This window comes from Perissodus microlepis, chromosome 10, assembly GCF_051167445.1.
Source record: "Perissodus microlepis isolate ML-2025 ecotype Zambia chromosome 10, ASM5116744v1, whole genome shotgun sequence".
Lineage (NCBI taxonomy): Eukaryota > Metazoa > Chordata > Actinopteri > Cichliformes > Cichlidae > Perissodus > Perissodus microlepis.
Window position 1 is genome coordinate 20988366 of NC_140470.1, and position 24250 is coordinate 21012615.

A 24250-nucleotide genomic window follows, 5' to 3' on the forward strand; every position below is an offset into this window, starting at 1 on the left:
AGATGTCGCCTTTCTCACCCGACGGCACGGACACGGTCGGGGCTGAAAGCTGACAGCTCGCTGATTCTGATGTTTCGGCGGGTCCGCGCTTTGTGTTTACGCCCTTTTTGTGCTGATTCTAAAGCAGTTAGTTTTATCAATCTCCAAACAATATTGACCGAACCAGCAGCAAAAGAAGATCCAAACTAAGCTTCACATAAACATCGTCATAGACTCCCTCTTACTTTTGCTGTTTTATACTTGCTGTATACCCTTTACATTGCATTTACAGCCAATCTGGAATGGCACATAGCAGGGTTATTAAAGCATTGATGCATTGCAGGAGCCAGCTGGTGGGTTGAGTTTGTGAAGAGGCTCTCCAGCTGCAGTTTCTGTCATTATGGCAACGCTCCACACCTCGTCGCACCACAGTGCATTTATTTCAACACAACGGGGAAAGAGCATCAGCATTATATCAGCTGTGCCACCGCCGCAGAGAGAATAGAGTGCCATGAGTCACAGAGGAAAAGAAAATGGACTGATAGACGGCTAAGAGAGTAGGGAGTCACCGAGGACTTAGGAAAGCTGATTATTGATGCTCCACTGTTACTTTGTTTTGTTTGTGTATTTCTTCCTCTTTCTTTGTCTCCGAGCTTGGTAATTCCCCATATTCTCCAGTGGGAGGGGATCATGGAAAGTTACTCTAGCTACACCAAACATCTAAGGGAGAAGTTCAAAATGAGGCTATGCAAACAAGTACTTCTTTCTATATGACCTACTTGGCCTTTCCTTGTTTCCTTGTTGGCCTCTTGCTTTTATATGTGCCAAATTGATTAGAAACTGGCTAAATAAATGCAAAACAATACACAGTTTCAGGATTGGGTTACTTTTTAAGACATCTATCTATAACATATCCCATAACGTATTTTCTATCACTTTCAAAAGGTGAGTAAACTCTATTTCAAAAGTGAAAATTTAGTTCATTTTTGGTTTGCCCTACACTACTTTTAGAGTTCACCTTCAAGTAACTCTTTTCTTTCTTATCTTATCCTTTTTTTTCTTCTCTCCCTCTTGGAGCTCTATTGAGGCTTTAACTGAGACAGCTTTAAAAAAGAAAACAACACACACAGCTGTAGAAGTTAGAATAGCCAGTTCCCAGGGATAAGACAGTCTGTCTACATATACTGAGTCTTGAGAAACCCCCTTTTCTTTATATCTTGTTAAGATAATGGGAAATAGTTAGAGCAATTTATTAAAACATGCAAAGATATGTTGAAATTCATTATCAAAAACTGAGACTTACAGGTCTAACTTTCCAGATGGTATTGCAAGGTGGATCAAACTCCATATCCATCAGTTTTGACAAGATTCCCAACACCACTGGCTGAGATACAGCCCGAAACCATGATAGAGCCTCTACCTTGTTTTACAGATGAATGTTGACACTCACTGTTGTACCTCTCCTGTGACATGCTCTGTACATATTGATGAGAATTTGACCATTTCACTTTAAACAGTTGACCTGTTGCCACTGATTTTCAGTCCCATTCTTGTGTAATTTAGCATACTTCACTCTTTTCTCCCTGCTTCCCTTCATATTAAGAATGGTTTCTTGAAGCCAGCTTCACAATAAGATTTCAGCTAACAGTATAGATGACCAGGTGCATCTCCCCAGTCCTTTGTCAGATTTTTTTCCCTATTTTACAATTTCCTAAAGACATGACATTTTGCTTTGCTTGTTTTTATTTCTGCAGCTTTTTCTTTTTGACCTGCAATAGTCCCGTTTCCAGAAGCTCATTAAGGATACTCTGCCCACCGTGCATGCTGAGATATGTCAAGTTCTTGGCTAATAGCACTTTGGGAATCAGCTTGTTGGTATTTTATGCCTGTCAAACTGTATTATCTTTGGCATTTTTGTAGATTCGACAAAAGAGGAAAAAAACTGGAGCAAATTTTGTGTGTTTGCAACAAGCTGCTAGTAACAAAGTGCTCAACGCTGGTTCTTTTCTAAGTCTGTTATTCATCCATTGAGCTTGGTGCCTTTTTATGTCTTTTGTGTTTTGTATGATTCATAGGTCACTGATAAGCAGCTTAAGAAACATAAAAACATTCCTGTGAAAATGGTCAAACCAGCAATTTTCTGAAGTAATATATATGTATGTAGATAGAGAGAGCGAGAGCAAGCAGTATCAGCAGCAGTTATACAAGCAGAAATATTTCTAAGAAGAAAAGAAAAGTGTCCGTATCTGTATTTGTCCCTTCTTTCAGGCACTGAACTGTACTCCCCACCTGCTTCCTCTCCCATTCTGTCTCACTCTAAATAACGCAAACTTGAGGTGTGTGGTGGTGGACTCCCCTGTGGTGCTGAGGCCAGGGTAGCAGCTGTCTCTATCAAGACTCTCCTCAGAGCTGTCATGGCCTGTCTGCTCCTCGGCTAATCACTTCCTACAGGCCTGCAGCACGGGGGCCACTGCTGCTAATGTCATCACTGACTGGTCTGGGAGAAGCTTGCAGGATTAGCATGATGTAGTTTCACATGGCGATGAGTGTGTCTTTCCGTGTATGTTAGAGTGGTAGAGTGCAGGTGGTTTTAGCTGGCGGCTCAACGGGTGTGCAAATGCCTCAGGTAGTGCAACGTGGGTCACGCATTATCACATACACACACACAAGCACAGACACCGTAATTGCTGCCACCTGCCAAATCACATTTGCCACACAAGGAGTTACTCGTCTGTGCGTAAAAAGCTAATGGCATAGTGTGTCACACGCCAGCATACATGGTCGCATGAAAGTGGCCATTTGTGATGACACATAATTCACTCACTGGCATGTTCTGCGAAGGTAAAAATAAAGCCTCGATGGAAAAACATCCTGATCCAACAAAATCATTTTTTTCTGAAGACTTTAAATATTTCTTTTTTTGCCACATGGTAGATGTTGTTTTGCTTGAAGGTTTTGCTGTGGTCAACGTTAGCAATTCACTGAAGTAACTGTCACAAGAGATGATTATCAGTCACTTCAGCCATGCAACAAATTGCTAAATACACTTTGCATTGTAAGGCTTCAGAGACTATTCAGAATTTGAATAGCCTGAAACAGAAAGAGATTGATAGGTACAATTAGAGGAGAAGAGGATACAGGGTGATGGATAACAAGCAAACGGAGGATTGGAAGAGATAAAGGAGGTTCAGCTTATGGCAAGAAAATACAATTTCCCTGAGTGAAGGCTGACAATGTTGGGAATAGAAGGTAAGTTACCTTTTCATCCACTGTTGCAGTGCCCCTAAGCAAAGCATCTGGAGTCACTGAAAAAGTACAGCCGATAGATTTGCTTCCTTAACATGTTTTTACAAGACAAATATCCAATCATTTTTTAAATAGTGCAGATTAATACAAATGACATACTCATACAATTCACTTTTTCTACTTATAGCCATGATTTAAATACACAAAGGGATGGTCTCAGGGAAACTGCACATCTAGATCAGGATAAGAAGAAGAAAATGGTTGGATGCATGGATGCATGATTGGGTGGATGGAGTTCTAAACTGTCAACGATATGAACCAGTTTATGAAGTGGCAGGTGAAATATGTCTTAATTAATCTGTTTGAGATTCAAGTGTGTGGTGTCATGATGCCAGGATCCAAAGAGCTCTTGAAATATTTTGAATTAATTATGTTACCTTGAGGGAAATCAACTACAAGTGGTGTAGATTTCAAGCAACTGCCATTACATTCAGCACCAACAAATTCAACTCAGGAAGAGAAGGATGCAGAAAGACATCTCCAAGAACCCTAAAACGCCATCACAGGATCTGCACATAACTTTAGTAATTTTTGGTGTCACACTGTATCTATCTACTGTCTGAGCTATCTTAGCAGCACAATTTTTTTTTCTTGCCAAAGTAACAGTAGACTTTGGTACAGTTTGGTGCAGGTCAAACAGAACTTTTCAGGAGATGCTGAAATACTCTGTTTGGCCTAAAGTATGGTGGTGTAAATGTTATGGCTCAGGACAGCTTTGCTGCTTATCTGATGGAAATTTACAAGTTAGAGCTGCTGTCTGTGAACAAATATGCAAAATGTATCTCATATCTTTCCTAAAGGGGAACATATTAGTTTCTGACGTCAGGGCTTTTAGACAAAAACCTTCATTAAAACGCTTCATTAAAAGACCAGATTTCATGATCAAGTGTTTGTCCAAATGTGTCTAAAGATCAGTAATTTCTGTTGTGTGTGTGTTTTTTTTATCCTCTGTGTGTGTTCTAAATATAAAATAACAAGATAGCTGACAATCAAGACTGTTTCTGTGCAAAGATTTATCCATGGAAAAAACGGAGGAAAAAACCTTGACACAGCATTGTCTTGTTTAGCCTGCTTTCCCTGAAGATACTCATTTGACTAAAACAAGCAATTATGTTTTTGGTAATACTAGCTAGCTAATTGTAGGGTGCTTTGGTACACCACCCTCTGGGAGGCCTAAGGGAAATGATTCACAGCTGGTAATGGTAACATAGATGTGTCAGGTAGATTGCCTACATGGCCAAAGCTCTTTAAACAACTGAACATTGCACCGACAGCAAATGCGCTTTTTGCAGAGCTCATCACAAAACAACAGGCCTCCATGTCATGCCGTAACAACTTCCACTTTTCAGGGAATACTCTTAACAACATTTTGAACCTAGCTGCAGAGATTTGGGCCATTCAGCCACATAAGCATTAGTAATTGGTAAGACCTGCAGCTGATGATGCCATTCATCCAAAAGATGTTAAGTGAGGTTAAAGGAAGGGCTAAATACACAGCAGACTTGTCTTTTGTTTTCCAGAACACTGTGGGAAAAATCTTTTTTTATGGAACTTGCTCAGTGCAGGGGTCATTACTAAGGTGAAACAAGAATAATAAAAAATAAACAGCCTAAGATGACAAGTAAGCAAAAGTAGACTACCTCAAATGAGGAATGAGAAATCTGGAGATAAAATAAACAATTACAGAGTCACACAGACAAAGATGTGAATAAGAAGCAAGACAGAAGGCGTGACGCTTCAGTGAGGCATATAAAGGCAACTGGTGCCGCCACAGCGCTCCTTACCCCTGCGGCGCATGTAGCAAAATGAAGCTGAGGAGAGGGACAGTGGGAACCGAGACAAGAGAGAAGAGTTGGGTATGACTGACTAGAGCAAAATGAGGTGACATGAAAAGAAAAGAGACCGAAGACAGACAATGAAGGAGAGGAAGAGTGTGTGTGTGTGTGTGTGTGTGTGTGTGTGCGTGCGTGCGCGCGTGCGTGCGTGCGTGCGTAGTGGGGGCGGGGGAGACAGGGGGGCTGATGAGCGAGCCAAAAATGTGACAGGCAGATAAGCATGGGACTGTCAGTGACTGCAGTGATTCCACAGCATTATACAAGCTCCGTATTACCATGCTTACCTGTGTGCATATCTACTGTGAAGTGAAGTACAGGCCAAAGCACATCTGCCACTGTTTGTGAACTCTCCTTTGAGCATGTGGCCTCTAACAAGCTGAACATTTGTCAACAAAGCCAGGAAGCATTTGTTGTTTGTCAGTAAGCAAGGAAAGGCAGCAGCAGTCCACAGATATTGTATAAGCAATGTGAGTATATGTGTGTGTGTGTGTGTGTGTGTGTGTGTGTGTGTGTGTGTGTGTGTGTGTGTGTGTGTGTGTGTGTGTGTGTGTGTGTGTGTTCATCTGAGCAGCCCTCAACACCACTTTATTTAGCTTGTTAGTGCTACTTCTGAAGGTTATGAGAGCCAAGAGCCTTCGAGTTATTGTGCTTTATGCCGGCATTTAATGCAGAGCTCTGGACATAGTTCTGCAAATCGTTTTTCTGTTTGATTGTTGATTTGTTTTCTTTTGTTTTTGTTTTGTTTTTTTTAATTACTTCAGTTTGTTCTGGGACCACATGTTCATTTGACTGATGTGATTAGCACTGGTTTTCCCCAAGGCCGCTGATGAATGCATGACTCTGTGTTTTTTGAAACCAGGGGCTCTGGCCCTCATCCCAGAGGTGGAAAAAAATGCAGTTAGGTCCATCAGTTTGCTTGTTTTTTCCTTTTTTATTTATTTATTTATTTTTTCAAATATATAATTTTCTACACCACTATACTGGATTCTGAGGTGACTGTAGCTCAGGAGGTAGAGCAGGTCATCTACTAATCAGAAGGTTGATGGTTTCATCCCTGGCTGTTCCAGTGTGCATGCCAAATATCCCTGGGCAAGATACTAACCACAAGATGTTCTCTGATGCATCCATAGGAGTATGAATGTTTGCAACTGTTAGATAGAAAGCACTTCAGCAGAAGCTGTTATGGATGGGGTAAGTTACATAAAGCGTTTTGAGTGCTCAGGCAAAGTAGAAAAGTGCTACATAAGAACCAGTCCACTTACCATTCCAAATTAATCAACAAGTGACACAACACGCAGAAGATACTAGAATTGAATGACAAGCAGTTTTATGTGTGTGACATGAGAACACACATACACAAGAGAGGACAATATTTGTTAGGCTGAAAGCCCCAAATAAACCTTTCACAGAGGGGGGCCAAATCAACAATTTGATATTTTTTTTAAAAGAATGGATAACAGAAAGGCCAGATTAGACTTTGTCGAGAATATCTAAAACAACCTACAAGATCAGACAAGATTAAAAATAGCAGAATGAATTATGTGAGGAGAAAAAACTAAAAGGAAAGAAAGCTCATGTCAAACAGGCTGCCATTAGTGTTTGTTGATAAAGTGACTCCTCATACAAATAGAAGGATGAATTGTGAAGTGTACGGTGCTATACTGTCCTCAGATTCAGCCAAATGCTGCAACACTAACAGCGCAGCACTTTGCAGTACAAATGGATAATGACCCAATGCATACTGTAAAAGCAACCCGAGGGTTTCTCAATGCAATGGCCAAGTCAGTCACCTGATCTCAACCCATTAAAGCATGTTTCTCAGTTAGTAAATACAAAACCGAGTGCAAAGACCCACGAACAAGTCTCAGCTGATGGTAAAGCCCTAGCAGAGCATCTCAAGGGACAAAACACAGTATCTTGTTATGTCCCTGGATTCTAAACATCAGGCACTCATTTAAAAATGTCTGAAAGATGTTAGTTTGTCCAGTTACTTTTGAGCCTCTGAAAATGTTGGACTATGTGTACCAATTACTATAAACCCTAAACACTAAAAACAAAACTTTAGTTAAACCCCTTGAATTAAATATGAAAGTCTGCATTTCAATCACACCTTGAATGTTTGATTTAAAATTCTCCATAGTTGTGGACAAAGGCAAAACAGCCAGGTCCATAAGTTTGGGGGCAATGACAAGTTTGTTGATGCACAAAAAAAGATTATTGTAATATTTAATAAAGGCCTTATTTTATTGTATTAATATGTTTTAAAAAAAATAAGCGTTTTAGAATGTAATGTTAAATGTAAAAAATTGTGCAGATTAGCTCAGAACTCTTTTCACTTGCCAAACATCTGGAGGATTGGGCATTGAGATGAGACAACAAAGCCAGTGGTGCTAAAAAACTGGGTTAGATGCCTACCTTTTGAAATACAAAATCGTATGAATATAAAACAGTGTCCAATGCTTTATTGCAGTTCTTTAAAGTAGGAGAACGGTCTGCTATGTAATTACAAATGTCTTGGGAATGAGGATGGAATAGGAATTTAGAACATGGCTGCTGCTAAAAACTGCAACAGACAAGCTGATTTGCACTGTTTTCTTTTTCTGCTGGGATAAAAAGGATGCCAGTCAGAAGTCTGCATAGAATATAATGTAATTATCGGCAAAATGAACATGTATTCACAAAATACTAAACCGAGAGATTGCAGCATTACGAGTGTTACCTGGGAGATAAGTCAGGGTCACAACTCTTATTTTTTAGAACTGTAACTTTTTTTGACAACACTGAAACATATTCTCCTTTATTTTTTCACGTGACGATATCTGGCACAACACTGCTGTCAGCTTTAAAATGTTTTATTTGCATCTATATTCACGATGCTGTCCTCTGTACCTTGCTTATGTGACAAGACTTAAATTTAATATAAAACTGTTGATACATTCAGTTCTGTCCATTAGTTTTTGAACAGTTGCACATATAGACCAGCACAGTTTTAATTGAAATAGTCAAGATGTGATTGAACTGCAGACTTTCAGCTTTAACTCAAAAAAGTTTCATAAAAGAAGTGCAATCATTTTTAGGACTTGCAGCCATTTTTATACATAGTCCTTTTCAGAGGCTCAGAAGTAATCTGAATTGAATGACAAGACGTTTTATGGCCAAATGAGGTCTCTTCCCTTATTATTTCATGGCAAATTATGCATATAAAACATGTTGAGTTGATTCCAAGCGTTGAACTTGTAATTTGTAGTTTCAGCTTTTCTCTGACATCTCAAGATGAGGTCTGCAGAGATGTCCATGCAAATAATGATGGCAATAAGGCCATCATTAAACTGGAAACCCCAAATAGAGCTATGAGGGAGATAGGAAAAACTTTAAGAATGGCAAAATCAACAATCTGGTACATAGAAAGACCACAGAAGACAACTAAAGTGCATGACTGCATGACTATTTCTCCTTGACTGAAATAAAATCCTTTGAAATATCCATCCAATAACCAACAAACTGATTTTTTATTTAAAACACTCTGTTTAGGTGTACAGAGGCAAAATTTAGAGAAAAATGTGCCATTTTCCAAAAAACCTATGAACCAAACACTGTTTCCACATTAAGAAACTGAACGGGATGGTAACTATGAGCAGTATAGGATCACATAGTCTTTACATGTACTCATAATGCGATGATATAATTCCTGATCAAATGCAGTGAGGTAGTTGAGTGACTTGGTTTTATCTTAGAATATGTCAAATCAAATCTGAGGCCTTTTTATTTCCAGAATTGTTCTTGGTTTCTTAAAAATGCCCCCCTGCTACCATTTCAGGGGTTGTGTGACAAAAGCTTTGTCATCTAAGTAGTCAGGTACTGAAAACTTAAGCACATCCACAGTATCAGTATGACATTTGTTATCAATTATATACTCTCAGATTAAAAAATATGGATGTTTTTGTTGCCTCGTAAAATCTTATGAGAGCCAGTATAACAGTCATGATGACATCTTCTTTACTACCACTCTGCCAGCAGCTACTGAGCAGCAAAGATGGCAAAATGGAAGGAAAGCAGTAGCAAAAGCTATGAGGGAATGCAAGAAGTTGAAAAGATGGGCTGGATAAAAGCAGAGAGGAGGTGGAATAGCAAATTGTACCATGATAAGAAATGGCAAGCATTGATGAATCACTGCTCTCACAACTGCCTTGGCTCAGATGGTTGTGAAATGTTTAAAATCTGGTTAAATCGTTTGAAATATAAGAGCCCACTGAAGGCTGCAGCATGCTGTAATAGATTTGAACACGCCAGAATCGGAACACAGACTAGCCTGTCAATCATATGTTAGCTGCGAAGGTTTCACTGCTTCCAGGGAGAAGTGGAAAACCTTTGCTTAACCTCAATTACAGGAAATGATCTCTAATGGGTTTCACTCCACAAAACTTCAGACTTCAACTGAGAATGCAAACCTGACTCTGCAGCTGTGCTTGCATTTAAAGAGGAAGATCCAGGCTACCTACAGGGCACATAAATGTGGAATCCATGCAAGGAATTTATATATAATGGTTCTTTATCGTGGAAATCTTCCAGGCTGCTGGTCAACGAGACAATCTGCTGGCAGAAGTCAGGTGTAAGAGCACTGCCATACAGACAATCGGATCTCACCACCCACTATAAAGTGACCGGCACGCTCACACCACTCAAAAGAGTCCACAGCTAGGAAGGCCCACCCATCCCCACAGCCAGATATTCCCCTCACGCCAGCTGACAACCCATGTGCGCCTTCTAGCGGCGTTCCAAGTTTGCGTGTGCGTGCACGCCTGCAAACGGTGACCTTTCGTTCACTAACGCACCACTGTGACTTACGGTAGAAAACGTATTCTGTGTAGCTGGACCAGATCTTGTCCTCTGTGTGCTGGTTGACGAACGAAGCTGTGACTGACGAGTTGCAGGCCACCATTTGGAAACCACACTCCGACAGCATGTCAAAAGCTCTCTCCAGGTGCTTGAACTTGAGGTAAAACCGGGAGGTGTACCGATCCGGGGTCCTGTCCGGGTCCCTGCTCTCGTTCAGCGTCTCCCCAAACACTTCTTTGGCAAGGGCTACCCTGCCGCATATTAGTATCCGAGGTACCCTCCTGAACTTGGCGTCACTCTGACTCTCACGGCCCATGGTGCACGACCCTCGATACCCCACAGTGATGAACCCGCTCTTTCTGTCGGCGGGAACGAGAGAGGGTGGCGGGCACTGCCGGTGGTCGCTACCCTGGGACCCATCTTCATAGTCGCTGTGGAAGTAGTCGTCCGGGCTTTGCTTGATATCCTCAGGGGTCAGCAGCTTCACCAGGTCGGGCAGCTGGAAGTATTCAGCCTCTTTTCTGAGCCTCCCTTTTTCCGGGAAGTGGTCCGGGAGGACAACTTGCTTATCCCGGAGGTAGTCCAACACGTACCGGAATAAAAAGCCATCTCTGTCAATGAAATATCGACCCTTGGGGTCTCTTGCTAAGTCGTTAGATGCGTCTTTTTTAGAAGAAAATAGCTTACCGAGCAGCGAATTCGGGGTGCTCACCAAAGTTGAGTGACGCGTGTAATAAACCTGTCCCCCGACGTTTAATTCAACAACATCTGGGAAACTGTTCTGAACTGATGCCTGCTCTTTGGGATTAGTCCTGCAGTTTAGACTCAGCGCCATCGTTTCCGTCATGAACAGCTCCAAGCAGGCTACACACCTCTTTCAATCACAAGTCTCAAAAAAGAAAGAAAGAAAGAAAAAAGCGATGGGTCTGTGTCAAAAGTTGCCCGAGCTGTGCCCCCTGTTATTTTGACGCAGGACCTCCAACTTCATCTCACAGCGATCCGAATGAGCATTTTTCATGGCTGCATTGCCATTATCACCTACCAGTCTTTAACAGTTGTCGAAAATGGAGAGGGAGATGTCACTTCGTAGTCTCGAATTGGCAAAACTGAAAAGAGCAACTTGAATGGAGTAAAGAATCGTCGTTGTAAGAGAGGATGAGTGTATTCTGGCGCATCAAAAAGCTGACTGCATTAGTGGTTGTGGGACTCCCTTCGCCTCTGGGAAAAGAGCATTAGCCTACATGGAAAACCAGTGAGTGCTGGAAGAAGGCTATTTGACCGGATGGAGGGGGGGAAAGCACTTGCCTTGCTTGCCTTTTTAGTTTTTGAAAGTAACATCCAATAGAAATATGTCCTTTTCCACAAACGCACGTAACCAGAAAAAAAGTCGAACAACTTATTTTAGAATCTAGCCCGAAATGAAAAAAGGTGCAAATGCGACGCTGTCACTTTTCTCTTTTTGTTTTGTTGTTTTTTTTCTTTAACTTCCTTTCAAGAGCAGACGATTTTGAAGGTTGTAGAGACTGACAGGAGGAGGAAAAAAGCCTTTCAGTGACGAGAAACCTCGCAGAGATTGCAAACACAGTCCTCTAATCATTTTGTCTGTAGCTTGTCACAACATCCAGACATGTCGCCTGGTGCGCGCTGATTTAAAGTACCCTCCTATTCATTAAAAAAAACACAATAAAACCCCTATACGACTCTTTTTCTTTTCTTTTTTTTATGTCCTGAAGAGGTGTTAAAACCTCCGTTTGGATTTCTTTTTCTTTCTTTAAAGCAGTAGAAAGGACCGAACCACTGTTGGCTGCATTACCGGGAACTGTCCGCGGTACTGAAACGAGCATCTCTCTCGCTCTCTCTCTCTCTCTCTCTCTCTCTCCCCCCCCCAGCCCCTTCCCCCCTCCCTCAGCACACACACGCACACTAACATACACTCTCCTCACTCTCCTTCGCATACACTTGTACCGCCTCCCTTCCCCTACAGAGTTGGGTGGTGTCTTCAGTGTTGCCCCTTCTCTCCTACATGTACCCGCATGCAAACACAGGCATCTGTGTAAGTAAACCCCGCATGTGAGCAAAAATCATTTGTCCCTATTTGAATATACAGCACACTAAAGTTTGCTATATTAACCTATGCCATTTGTAATACTAGCACCGCTGTATGCAAATGTGGGGAAACTGGTGCTGTCTTAGGTTAAGGAGCTGCAATGAAAAATATATTTTTTTTAAGATTTCCCAGCCGCTTACAGTGCATAGAGGAAGAAATGTTCCATCCATCGCTGTGCCATTATTATAACGAGAGCACAATGCTGTAATTTGACCCGCAGCTTGAATCCATTTGCATGGCATTTAGTTTAAATACATCATTACAGGACACGTTTATTTTTTACCATAGTGCGTTACTGTCGTGCAACATATTTGCAGTTTCCACTTTAGAACTGTTTTACAACTTGAAATCCAAAGTCCAAATACCTACATTCAAAATTCAGATAAACGCTTGCGAAAAAAGAAAAAAAAAAACATTTGAATTGAAAAATTGTGTGAGCCTTCAGCATTTGCTTTGTAAAATGAACAACAGCGCCTCCCTATGTTTTCCCTCCCAAGTTCCTTTTTCAGTGCCATGGACATATCCTCGCACAGAGAGGTGATGGAATTAGTGGGTGAAAGGTTTTTGGTTTACAGTTAGTGTAAATTAATGCATTTATGCATGCTGCGCTAGTTTTGCATTTGCATTTGCAAAGTTTCCAGACAGACATTCCAAGGCTTGGATTGTCACTTTTCTGTTTCTGGAGAAGTTTTACAAAGAGGGATCTTTTTTTCTTTCTTTTTTTTCAATCAAAATTTTATGTCATGGGGACAAAAGTAGTCAGCACTATACATGACCATTATACAGAATTCAGTTACTGCATGGTGAAAGTGTTGCAGAACCAAAGAGGGACTTGTGTATAAGAAGTCTGGGTGAGAATGAAGTATATGTAGTCTGCTGGATCGCAGAAAGTCCAAATCATTTTTGTATTTTATTGATTGGTTGATTGATTGATTTACGACCTAATGCCTTCAGCAGCCTTTTATTTTCCTTTGGAGCTCATCTGTCCACTTTTAACCAACCCTGCTGTAAGCAAAGCTGCATTTTCAGGCATATTCCTTAACTGTTGTGTCCGCCCTACCACTGAGAAAATGATGCCATTACTTTTCTATTTCAGGGCTAATTCTAATTTTCATCCATTTTAACTGTAGCTTAAAGCAACATTGCCACAGAGGCAATCAAATGCAGCAGATAAATTAAAAAAGTAAAGTCACTAAAACATTTATACTGGAATTGATTCTCTTTCATTTGGTATTAATGCACAATCTCATCCTGCATTCAGTGCTTTTAGTGCTATTAATGCCTTTCTATGGGATGCGGTGTCATGTGGGTTTTTTAAAAGCACTTTTAAACTTTTAATTTTGCTTTAACACAACACCCACACCTCACAGGTTTTGCACAAAAATTACTGGAAATGAAATTCTTAGAGAGAAAAAAGTGACCATTTGGGTTTTTTATTTTTATTTTTTGGTTTTATCGCTTGAGAATTAAGTCACCAGGTTTACCATCAATTTAGCTGTAAAGTCGCACAAAACTTCCTATAAAGTACAATCATGCAAACAGACACACATACACACATGTAGAAAGAGAGGAGGTGTGCCCAGCTGGGACATCAGCAGTCACCCAGAAGTAGGCCATGTCGGCTGCGTCTTCATAAATACATGTGAGCACTACAACACTCCCCACTGTGGTGCTATTTAAAGAGCAGACGATTGACCACCTGTAAGGAGTTGAACCTGCTTGTGCTGACAAAATTAATTTCACCTTAGCTTTCTTTGTCCCCAAAGAGCACTTGATTCACTGGTGTAGTCTTCTGAAACACACAGCAAGACCGTCACCAGACACATTCATCTATGGTTTGTGCACCGTGCCTGCATTTCAGGTCACAATGTACAGTATCAACATAGGTTTGAATTATTTTGGAAATTATCTTTTGCAGGATTCTGATTTATTCTGTTAGGGTTATAATGTCAAACTTACTAGGTTTTCATAAAACATGCTTGTGCAGTAGTCGCAATTTCCAAATTATGTCCTTGCTCTCCATGTTTTTAAAATCATTTTAGTTTCACATTAACAAATTAAAAATATACACAAACATTCACTCTGCGAGCACAGCGGCAACATTAATAATTTACAGTTTTTCAAAGAGAGACATTATATCACAGAGATTTTTAATTTTTCACTTGAAAAAGAAAGCGACTTGGTGAGCACTCCTCTTCCTTGATACAGATCAACTGGCAGCACAGTTATTTTCTTCCTGTGCAGTGCAGAGAAAACTATTAAAGGGAAATTTTCAGGCCAGTCACAGATGGTTGAAATAAACAGCATACTACTCCCACTTCCATCTCTCATTACAGCCACACCGAATGATGCCAGGCCTTAGATGGGAAATCTGCAAGTACAGCAGGCAGACATTCAATGCATAAATTCAGCCGACTCAGAGAGGATTTACCAAGAGTTTCTATGAAAACCTTAGTTATCTCTCAACGTGTACTTTAACTTTTTTTTTATTTATGTGTAGACAGCTATTTATTATTTGCAAAATTTCACTAGGAAAAAACTCAAGCATGTTAGCACGGAATTCTGCAAGAGAGCAGTCATTTCAGTCAGATACACGAGGAAAGTGATTATTGGTGTTCTTTAAAGCATATTAGTGTTAGCATAATTTTTGAATTAATCGTTGCTACCAATAGGGAGCCATCAAGTTTATTGAATCACTGTGAAATTAAAGGGCCTGAGAGCAATGTGTGCAGTTTTGCTTGTATGACTAATGATGTGGGCAAATAAATCTGTGCAGTCACATTGCAATAGCCTGACTTCACTTTAATGACAAGTAAAATCAGGTTCTATGGCATATGTAAATTTTAGGGTTAACATTCAGTTTAAGGTTAGATTAAGAGTTAATCAGATAGTGGATAGGGTTAGAGTTAGGTTAAGTGGATTATACTATATGGAAGCTAATGTCCTCTGAGGTGAGACGAGGCTGTGTCTGTGTGTGCATGAATGATTTTCTTAAAAACTAAACCGATTAGTCATAAAATTCTGACCACACACAGGTGAGGTGAATAGCAATGATTACCTCTTCATCATGGCAGCTGGTAGTTGGTGGGACGCATGAGGGAGCAAGTAAACATTTTGTCCCCACGGGGCAAGCATAAGGATTTTGGCGAGTTTGACAAGGGCCAAATTGTATTGGCTGGACGATTGTCTCAGACCATGTACACCCGTATTCCCTGATGCTCGTGACATCTTTCAGCAGGATTTGTGCACTGCCACAAAGATAAAATGCTTCAGGAATTGTTTGATGAGCACAACAATGAGTTTTAGCTGTTATCGTGACCTCCAAATTCCCCAGGTCTCAATTTACTTAAGCATCCATGGGACATGCTGGACAAACAACTCGAATCCATGGCATCCTGTAAGTTGCCCACCTCGTAACTTACAGGATGCCACAGCAGACCTCCAGGGGTCTAGTGAAGTCCATTCCTCATCAGGTCAGGGCTGTTTTGGCAGGAAAAGGAGGACCAACACAATATTAGGCAGGTGGTCATATTGATATGCCTGATCCGTGTATGTATGTAAATGTGTGGGAAATGTGAAAAAATACAGCTGGTGGCTTCTATTTTGCATATGACCAGAAGGTGGAATGGCAGCAATTAAGAGCCTGCTAATTGCAAAAACATTTTTTTTGATGTTGACAATCACCTTGTGGCGAAACACTGCATTAAACAGACTAAAACACTTTTGCCCCAATTAATAGTTCAGATTTTTAAAAAGATCTTATACAGCTTATCAATACTAAATCATCTAAAGTGGAAAACTCTTTTTTCCTTTTGTTTGTTTAATTTAAAACCATGGTCCACAATTGTAACAGTCTGAAAAAGGAAAGGCTCTATTTTAGTTAATTGAATTATATAGATCTTTGTTTCATTATTGTTTTTATTTATTCATACACAAAACCAAAAAACAATAACTTGCTGATACTCCGACTCAATTAGATGATCCATGCAGGCTGAATGAACTCTGTCCTGAAAGTGTTTACTCTCCAACACCTGCTTCTACTAAAGCAATGAGTCATCATTCTCAAATGTGCCTTTAAACATTGCTGAGCAATTTTTTGGCTTGTTTTAGAAGTACACTAATGAACTCATTATCGTTAAGGAATATTTTGTCTCTCTGATATCAATCTTCAAACATCAATTCAGTGAAGTCCTTGTGGGAGTCGGTAACAAGTCCCGATGCCCCAGATTTGGTATCTAAACAAGATATTTTTAGCTGGTTCCAACAAACAGATCTAATTTGGGAGTCAGTTGCACTGAGGAAGTAGATTGAACTGTTTGACACAATCATCATATCTCATAATACAATGTCAGTAATGTGACCCACAAACAATCTTGAGCAGAGAGTAATCCTCTGTGGTTCAAAATGTCAAGACTGACAAATTGAGGGCATGTCTATGAATTTTGACAGTTTTATATCCTCTTGCCAATGGAGCAATATAATTTCAGCAACATGGGTTTTTTTTTTTAGTATCATTCATTTCAGCAGGTTAAAAATGACTTTGGTCTTGGTTTGTGTCACTTTGTTGCTCTACTCTTGAAAACCTCTCCTTATCCACTCTCTGCACAAGGCCATGAAGCTATTCCCTGCTAAACTAGGCCCACTGCTCTCCCTGGAGACATGGCTAGTTACCAGGAAGCCCACTAAACATTAAGGGCTCTGGCAGCCAGAGCAGAGTAGCTTGGTGAGGGACAGACGAGCAACTCCTGGAGCCAGAATAAGAAGAGGACTGAAAGACACCACAGAGAGCTGGGAAGTTGAACGCCTCAGCTTGTCTTTTGGCCAGCAACATAGCAGCAGAGCTGTCATCCCACTCACTAACATTGACACTGCAGGTGTCTTGTGTGTGTGTGTGTGTGTGTGTGTGTGTGTGTGTGTGTGTGTGTGTGTGTGTGTGTGTGTGTGTGTGTGTGTGCGTGTGTCTGTGTTGCACTACTTTTTGTACAGGAGAAGGCATCAAGGAAGCGGGTGGATCCTTGCAGCCAAGTCTAAACAGAGCATCAAAATCTAAGATCCAAAGATATTTTGGATGCAACCAACTGAGCCAAGGCTTTGTACGAGTGTATCTGCACAGAGATGACTGTAGGTCTTACTGCTAAATTAAGATCTGATCAAGAACATTTCTATAATAGTTTCCTGTGTTTGTTCTATACACCCAGTTGACACACATCCTGTGTGATGTTCAGTGTTTACATAATTGTTTTGGGTTTTAGCTTGAAATCTACTCAATGGGAACACACTTTGTTACAAACAACTTGCTAATACCAGGTTTAACCCCAGTTCTGCCTTCAGAACTGCTTTGATTGTCCATGGCATCAATTCAACAAGATGCTTTGGTCCATATCAACATGATAGTATCACACAGTTGCTGGTGAGTGTGTAGATCGTTTGAGTACAGTTAACTTATCGTCACAGTCAAGAAATCACTTTGAGATGAGATGAGCGTCGAAGCAGCCATTAGAAAAAGAGCATGTTGTGGACATAAAGGGAGGGACGTGTTTAAGAACAATACTCATATAGGCTGTGGCATAAATGGTGCACAGTTTCTACTGAGGAGCCCAGAGTGTGTTAAGAAAAGATCACAAGCCTGAATCATTGATACAAAGCAAGATGGATCCATGCTTTGGTTTTGCTGGCACCAAATTCTCATCTTACCACCTGAATGTCACATAAATCGAGACCCATCTGACCAGGCAATGTTTTTCCAATCCTCTGTAACATCCATACAGAACAATGTTGGTGAGCCAGTGTGCATTATAGCCTCAGTTTCCTGTTCTTAGCTGACAGGAATGGCATCCAATGTGATTTTCTCCGCTGCTGTGGCCCATCTGCTTCAAAGTTTTGCATTCAGAGATGTTCTTCTGCATACCTTTTGGTTGCTGAATTACTTCCTATCAACTCGGAGCAGTCAGGCCATTTTCCTCTAAGCTCTAACACGATGCATTTTCACTCAGAGAACTGCCACTCACTGGATATTTGCTCTGTTTCTTTTCTCTTGGACCGCTCACTGTGAGGCCTAGAGATGGTTTTGTAGGTAAACCCCAGTAGATCACCAGTTTCTGATACACTCAGACCTGCTCGTCTGGCACAAACAATGTTCAAAATGACTTAAATGATCTTTCATCCTTATTCTGATGCTTGGTTTGAGCTTCAGTGGGTTGTTTTTACCATGCCTAAGTGACTAAATGCATTGAGTTACTTCCAGGTGATTGGCTGTTTAGATATCAAGAGAGTATACACTGCATATTGTTCCAGCAAGAATTCACTTGTGTGGTTTCTTCTAGACCAGTGTTTACATTTTAATAATAATATTAATAACTTATATTATGAATATATAGGTATTAATGCATCTGCATTTCTTTGTTTATTTCATACATGTGCTATGAGATTAGTTTCTTTGTAGATACATTGTATTTCAAACTCTTAAATGATAGATGGTATTTATTATTGCATTCGGTGTCTCACAGATGCAAATTAGTATTTCCAATTTAGATTTTGATCCATAGTTTTAATTTAGGTATCCTGCTGTTTTTTAGGGTTTTTTGTTTGTTTCTTTTTTAGCTTTTTTAAAAGTTTGGTTTGTGCTGTCATAGCATTAATGTATTTATGTTGAAGGCCTTGTTTTTTAGAGGTCTACGATCTTTTGCTGTATTCAAGGCTCTTATCTCATGTACTGTGGCTTCCACAGAGAACAAGACGAGATACAAAAGAATTGCAAGACTGCATCACAGTTTGGAGCGCAACATTTACCTTCCATTATTTGTGATTTTCACTCATTAGAATCGGTGTGTTTTTTCCTCTAACTGTTAAGGGGGACTGTGTTAGAATGTTACATAACTTAGGCAAACCAAGACAAAGTAGACAAGCTAACTATAGGCTTCACAAAAAGTGATAAACAATCCATCCATCCATGAATTCACCATCCAACCACCTTCTAAAATTTTTACCTTGTCAGCGTATTCCCCAAGATGAACTGGAGCCAAACCAAGTTGGCCAAGAGGAGAGATACACTATGTTCGGGTCAGTGCTCTATCTAAGGCGCAGCTAAAATATATATATATATATATGAAATATTAACAACGATCAGATATTTAAACATGTCCAATAAATTTCTCAGTTACAATACCCTCCCAAGTTTTAACTTCAGGGATACTGTATCAGATAGATTTCTGTTTTCCTTTTCACAAGATGTGCTTAAGGCAGTCTGATAATAACTGACTGTAGAAATATAACTGAACTTATTAATTTATTAATAAGTTCAGTTTAGAATAAGTTCAGTCAGAAATAATTTATTATTTTTTCATTTTTCATTTTTCATTTTTAACAGCAGTACTCCTTTCCGGTCAGAAATATTTCTGACCAGAAAGGAGTATTGCTGTTAAAAATGAAAATAGTAGCCAGACCTTTCTCCTAAAGTTCTTTTTCACTTCTTGGAACAAATGTAGAAACTTTGCACATGAAGAGATAATCAAACTTGTATGCAGTGTTAAAACCAGGAGGTTTTCAGTGTATCTTACAGTAGCTGGCGCTTGATTCAATTTGCACCATGTGGGACTCAGAAAGCAGTTGGCCAGGATCAAGTTGTGGGTGTAGTGAAAGGATGGGAGGGGGTGGAGGATCTGACAGCTCCACAGTGAAGGAAGAAATCTCTGTTCATTTGTTAAAAAAGAAAAAAAATCCATCGAGTCAGACTGTGTGTAAGTGCATACTGACTCATCTTCCTATGTGGATTACATCACACACAGATAAGCTTTAGTAAAATGTACAGAGCAGCCATGCAGTCAGGTTGATGCCATGTACTGTACATCCAAGGAAATTACAAAGGATATTCAGGAGCAAGTTACATACAGTAAAGTCCATATTTCTTAATACAGGCAGCAGTGTGCATAACAAAGCGTTGACAAAAAAATCTCCTGAAACAACAGAAACAGTGGAAAATAGGAGCAAATGGTCAGTGATCACAATGGTAACATTTTCTCTGTTTTAAGAAGAATATATCCTGAAGGTGAATACTGATACCAAGCAGCTTCCGAGAGATATCTGCAATGAGGAGAATCTTCCCACATCTGCACCAGGCTCTGCATGTCTGAGGCAGCTCCTTGCACAGCACAGCAGAGTTCTCCAAGCCTAAAGGGATGTTGACCCTGTTGATTTGGCAAACCATGCAGATGAGATGTTGCTAAGCATCCGCTCTCTCTCTCTGTCAGCACAAAGGCCATGGGAACACTGTGGAGGGGGTAGCTAGCCATGCTGGTGTACTGGTGTGGTGTGTATATTTGCCTCTCCCTGTGTGTAAGAGAGTGTGTGTCTGTGTGTTGCATCACAATCTCTCTCTTGCTCCTGCTTACAGACTCTTGGTGGTTTCCACAGGTCCTCAGTGTGTGACAAATCTCTTGATAGGGCCAAATCTCCACAAGTCCTTTGAACTGTAAAACCCCTTTAAAGGTATAGCATCCAATTTTGCTCTTCAGCTGTTCATGTTTTAATGCTTTAAATGTGTTTCATTTGTCTTTATATCCAATCCAGCACTATGTAACTTGGATGCAGTTCAATATTACAGTAGAATGGGCGAAGAAGCATTCAAGTAGTGTATGAAGCCCTCAGCAGACACAGTGAAAATGAATCATTTATGTGTGTGAGAAAATGAAGGTGACAGTTAGTAGAAGATTTGGGTCTCAGTTCGCTTCTGCCATCATTAATTTCCTCAGAAAGACAGAACATCCAGTGGGGAGTCACCCCACACACAGAACAAGTCAACAAGAATTACAAATCTTGGGAACGATTGCAGCTTTAGTCGCAGTTTACAATGCAGTTCACTCTCTGTGGAAGTCAGGAGTTGCAGTACAACTCTATTAATTTCATGTTCTTATCTCGTTCTGCTGTTAAAGCACAGACCACGCTGATTGTTTCTGGCTTATAATTCTGGCTTTCATACTTGTTTTTTTTTTTTTTTTCATTAATGATGTGAAATCTCATTAAGATATTACCAGTCCAGTTGGTGCTTATTAGCATTAAAGACAAAAATAGTAAGGCTCAGGTTTTTGTGTCCGTCCCTCAGAATGAGCCAGCGTTTTTATCTCTCCTCCTGCTGACAGTCAACAGTCATACAGAGAGAAATCTCTCATTATGGGACACATATTTATTATTCCATTGGCAGTAATTATAATACTGTGATGCATGTAATGAAAGAGACATGTAGCTGTTATTTCTCCTAAATGACACTGATGCGTTTGAAGGAAAGAAAGGTCTGAAAGGTTAGCTATCATGGTATATGAAGTGGTACTTGTACAGCACTTTACTACTATTCATACTGAGCACTTGAAGTGCTTTTAAGCACTTTTAAGCAACAAATAACATTCACACATTTGCAAATATATCCCAGATATACTGATTATTGACTTGGGATTCAGTATCTCGACAAAGGAGACTTTGAAATGTAGGCCAGAGGAGCTGAGGAATTGACCACTGACCTTCCAATTAAAAGATGACCTACTATCTCCAGATCCAAAGCCACTGGTCATAAACTTTTCACCATAAACTTCATTACCAAATCCCATGTGAGTAACTGTGGTAACTGGGAATTCATGGCAATAAAGGGCAAGACAGTGAACAACATTCAAATACCGACGTCTCTCCTTTAAGCTGCATTCATAAAAAAAGAAACACACACATCACAGCATCAGCTCACTGGGCTAAAAATAATATATGTTCATCATATCTCAAAGTGAATGGAATCATCATGGCCAACCTTGTGAGAGAAGTAAACTGCAAAGTAAAACTTGGAAGGATGTCTGTGAGGGAAGCATAGAAATAAGAAGGAGAACCAAAGCCATGCAGCTATTCATAATATGAGGTTTATTTTAGAAGCTCCTAAATCTGTTTTGACAGGTAGAACACTCGTGGGTCGAATGGTGCTGTCCCTTTATGCCAACCAGAGGCAGGAAGGAAAAAAGCTGGCAAAAGTCCACACTACACATTAAAATGCTTCAATTCTTATCTCTCATTTTGCAAACAAAGGTTTACATTGAACCATAGCTACCTTGCATAATTTTGTGTAATACAGATCAAGAAAGCATTGAGAGCTAACCTCATACTTCATTGGTATATCACAGAAGACATCATATTATTGCATATTATATTGAAGATAATGTGTGCTGACTAACTCTCTTTTTTAAAAACCTCAAGAGGGTAAAAATCTCATTTTGGAATAAACTTCTCAAACTCTTCAGGTCTTCTATTGTCATTTTAGTGCTCGTGTAGCTAACTCATAGAATGGAGAAAGCTGCTCCAGCGAACCAGATGCCTACTAATTTATGATCTCTGCAGCAGTCATATAGGGTGGGAGGAAATGAATTCGATGAATTAACTGAAGTTAACCTTGTAAATGTTCTCAAGATTCATTTCTTTAGAGCTCTGTGTGCTTTGTGAAGCCCCGTCATTTGCGTTAAAATGTAACTGAGAATGCAGTTTAGCTGTAATGGAAATGAATTTTAGGAGACAGGATTAGTTCTGTGCTCGTTAAAATGTTCAGTATGCATTACTGAATAGGAAAAATACCTACCATCTGCATAGTTTTCTTTCAGGGGAACATATTATAAAATTTATAAGTTTTTCCTTGCTTGATGCAGGTGAAATCTTAATCGGGGGTGTAGTAGGTGGTTGAAGACGAAGGTTTGCTTCAATAGAGGAAATTCAATGGTTTTAATCCACTCATCCAGGCAGGCAGTGACAGCAGGATTATAACAGAGACTTTTTATAAGAGGGCAATTATGACAGCATATGGCAATACAGTACCCTAAATTCAATTACCCTCTCTGGCACTTTTCAATTTTCTTTAATTAAGTGGATTAAAAAGAAAGGCATGTTCCTCAAGTTTAAAGATGATTAAAAGTCTAAAGAAAGATGAGAGGCAATGAAGGGGAAGCAACTCATTTCTGCTTATGATTAGTCATGGGTGTTTGCTGTAAGAATTCATGTTCCCTGCATCAAATTGATTTTGTTCTTCATAAGACAGAGAAATGATCCATGCCAGGGCTGCACAGCATGAGAAGGGTTTTTAATGACATTCTTTTGTTGTTGTTTTTTATGCACTTTGGTTGATTGTTTTTTGGGAAAGGAGTTGACCTGTTTCTTGCACAAAAATAGCCTGTAATAGATTCATCCTGGAGCAATCTTGAAGCAAGGGATAAAAACATACACTGACCAGCGACTCTGTTAGGTACGTCTGTTCAACACAAATGTTTAATCAGCAAGCAATGGTTGATTGGTGGTAGCAATTCAATGTATTTATCCATGTATATATGATCAAGATCGCCCTCTGAGTTCAAATCGAACATCAGAATAGGGAAGAAAAGGTTATTTAGGTGATGTTAAAACTTTAAATGTGGCAGGGTTGTTAGTACCAGAGGGGGAGGGGCTTAGTATTTCGGAAACTGCTGGGATTTTTTTCCCACGCCACCATCTCTAGGGTTTACAGAGAATGGTCTGAAAAAGAGAAAATATTGAGTGAACAGCAGCTCTCTGAACGAAAATTCCTTCAAGCTGAGAGGATGATGACAGTAACTCAAATAACCGCTCGTTGCGAACAAGGTGTGCAAAAAAGCATTTCTGAATATGTAAGACATTAAACCCTGAAGCAGATGGACTACCACAGCAGAAGACCACACTGGGTGCCACTCCTGTCAGCAACGCACACGAGTATTGAACGACTGAAGACTGAAAATTTGTTGCCGGGTCTGATGAGTCTTGATTTGAGCTAATTTTAGGATCAGAATTTAGTGTAAACAGTATGAAAGCATGACTCCATACTGGCTTGTGTTGGCAGTTCCTGCTGGTGGTGGTATAGTGGTGTGGAGGATACTTTTTTGCTCATTTTAGACCCCTTCACACCAACTAATTATTGTTTAAACACCAAAGCCTAAATGAGCATTGTTGCTGACAACATGCAGCAGTGTACCCATCTCCTGATGGCTGCTTCAAGCAGAATAACCATGCCACTTCACAAAGCTAAAAAACAGAAAAAAGCAAATGATTTTAGCATGACAGTGAGTTTACTGTACTCAAATAACTTCCACTGTCAGCAGATCTCAATCCAATAGAGCACCTTTGGGATGTGTTTCATTGTATCGTGGAGGTATAGCAAATGCTG

General features: G+C 40.0%; 1 protein-coding gene across 1 annotated transcript in view; it reads right to left on the reverse strand.

Moving 5' to 3' along the window:
• kctd16b (potassium channel tetramerization domain containing 16b) overlaps nucleotides 1-11812 on the reverse strand; it is a 95110-nt gene extending 83298 nt beyond the window's left edge. Inside the window, exon 1 of the mRNA XM_084940637.1 lies at nucleotides 9966-11812. Within this exon, the coding sequence (XP_084796763.1) occupies nucleotides 9966-10803 (838 nt within the window). The 5' untranslated portion in view covers nucleotides 10804-11812. The remainder of the gene's footprint in view (nucleotides 1-9965) is intronic.
• Between the last annotated feature and the right edge of the window lie 12438 nt (nucleotides 11813-24250).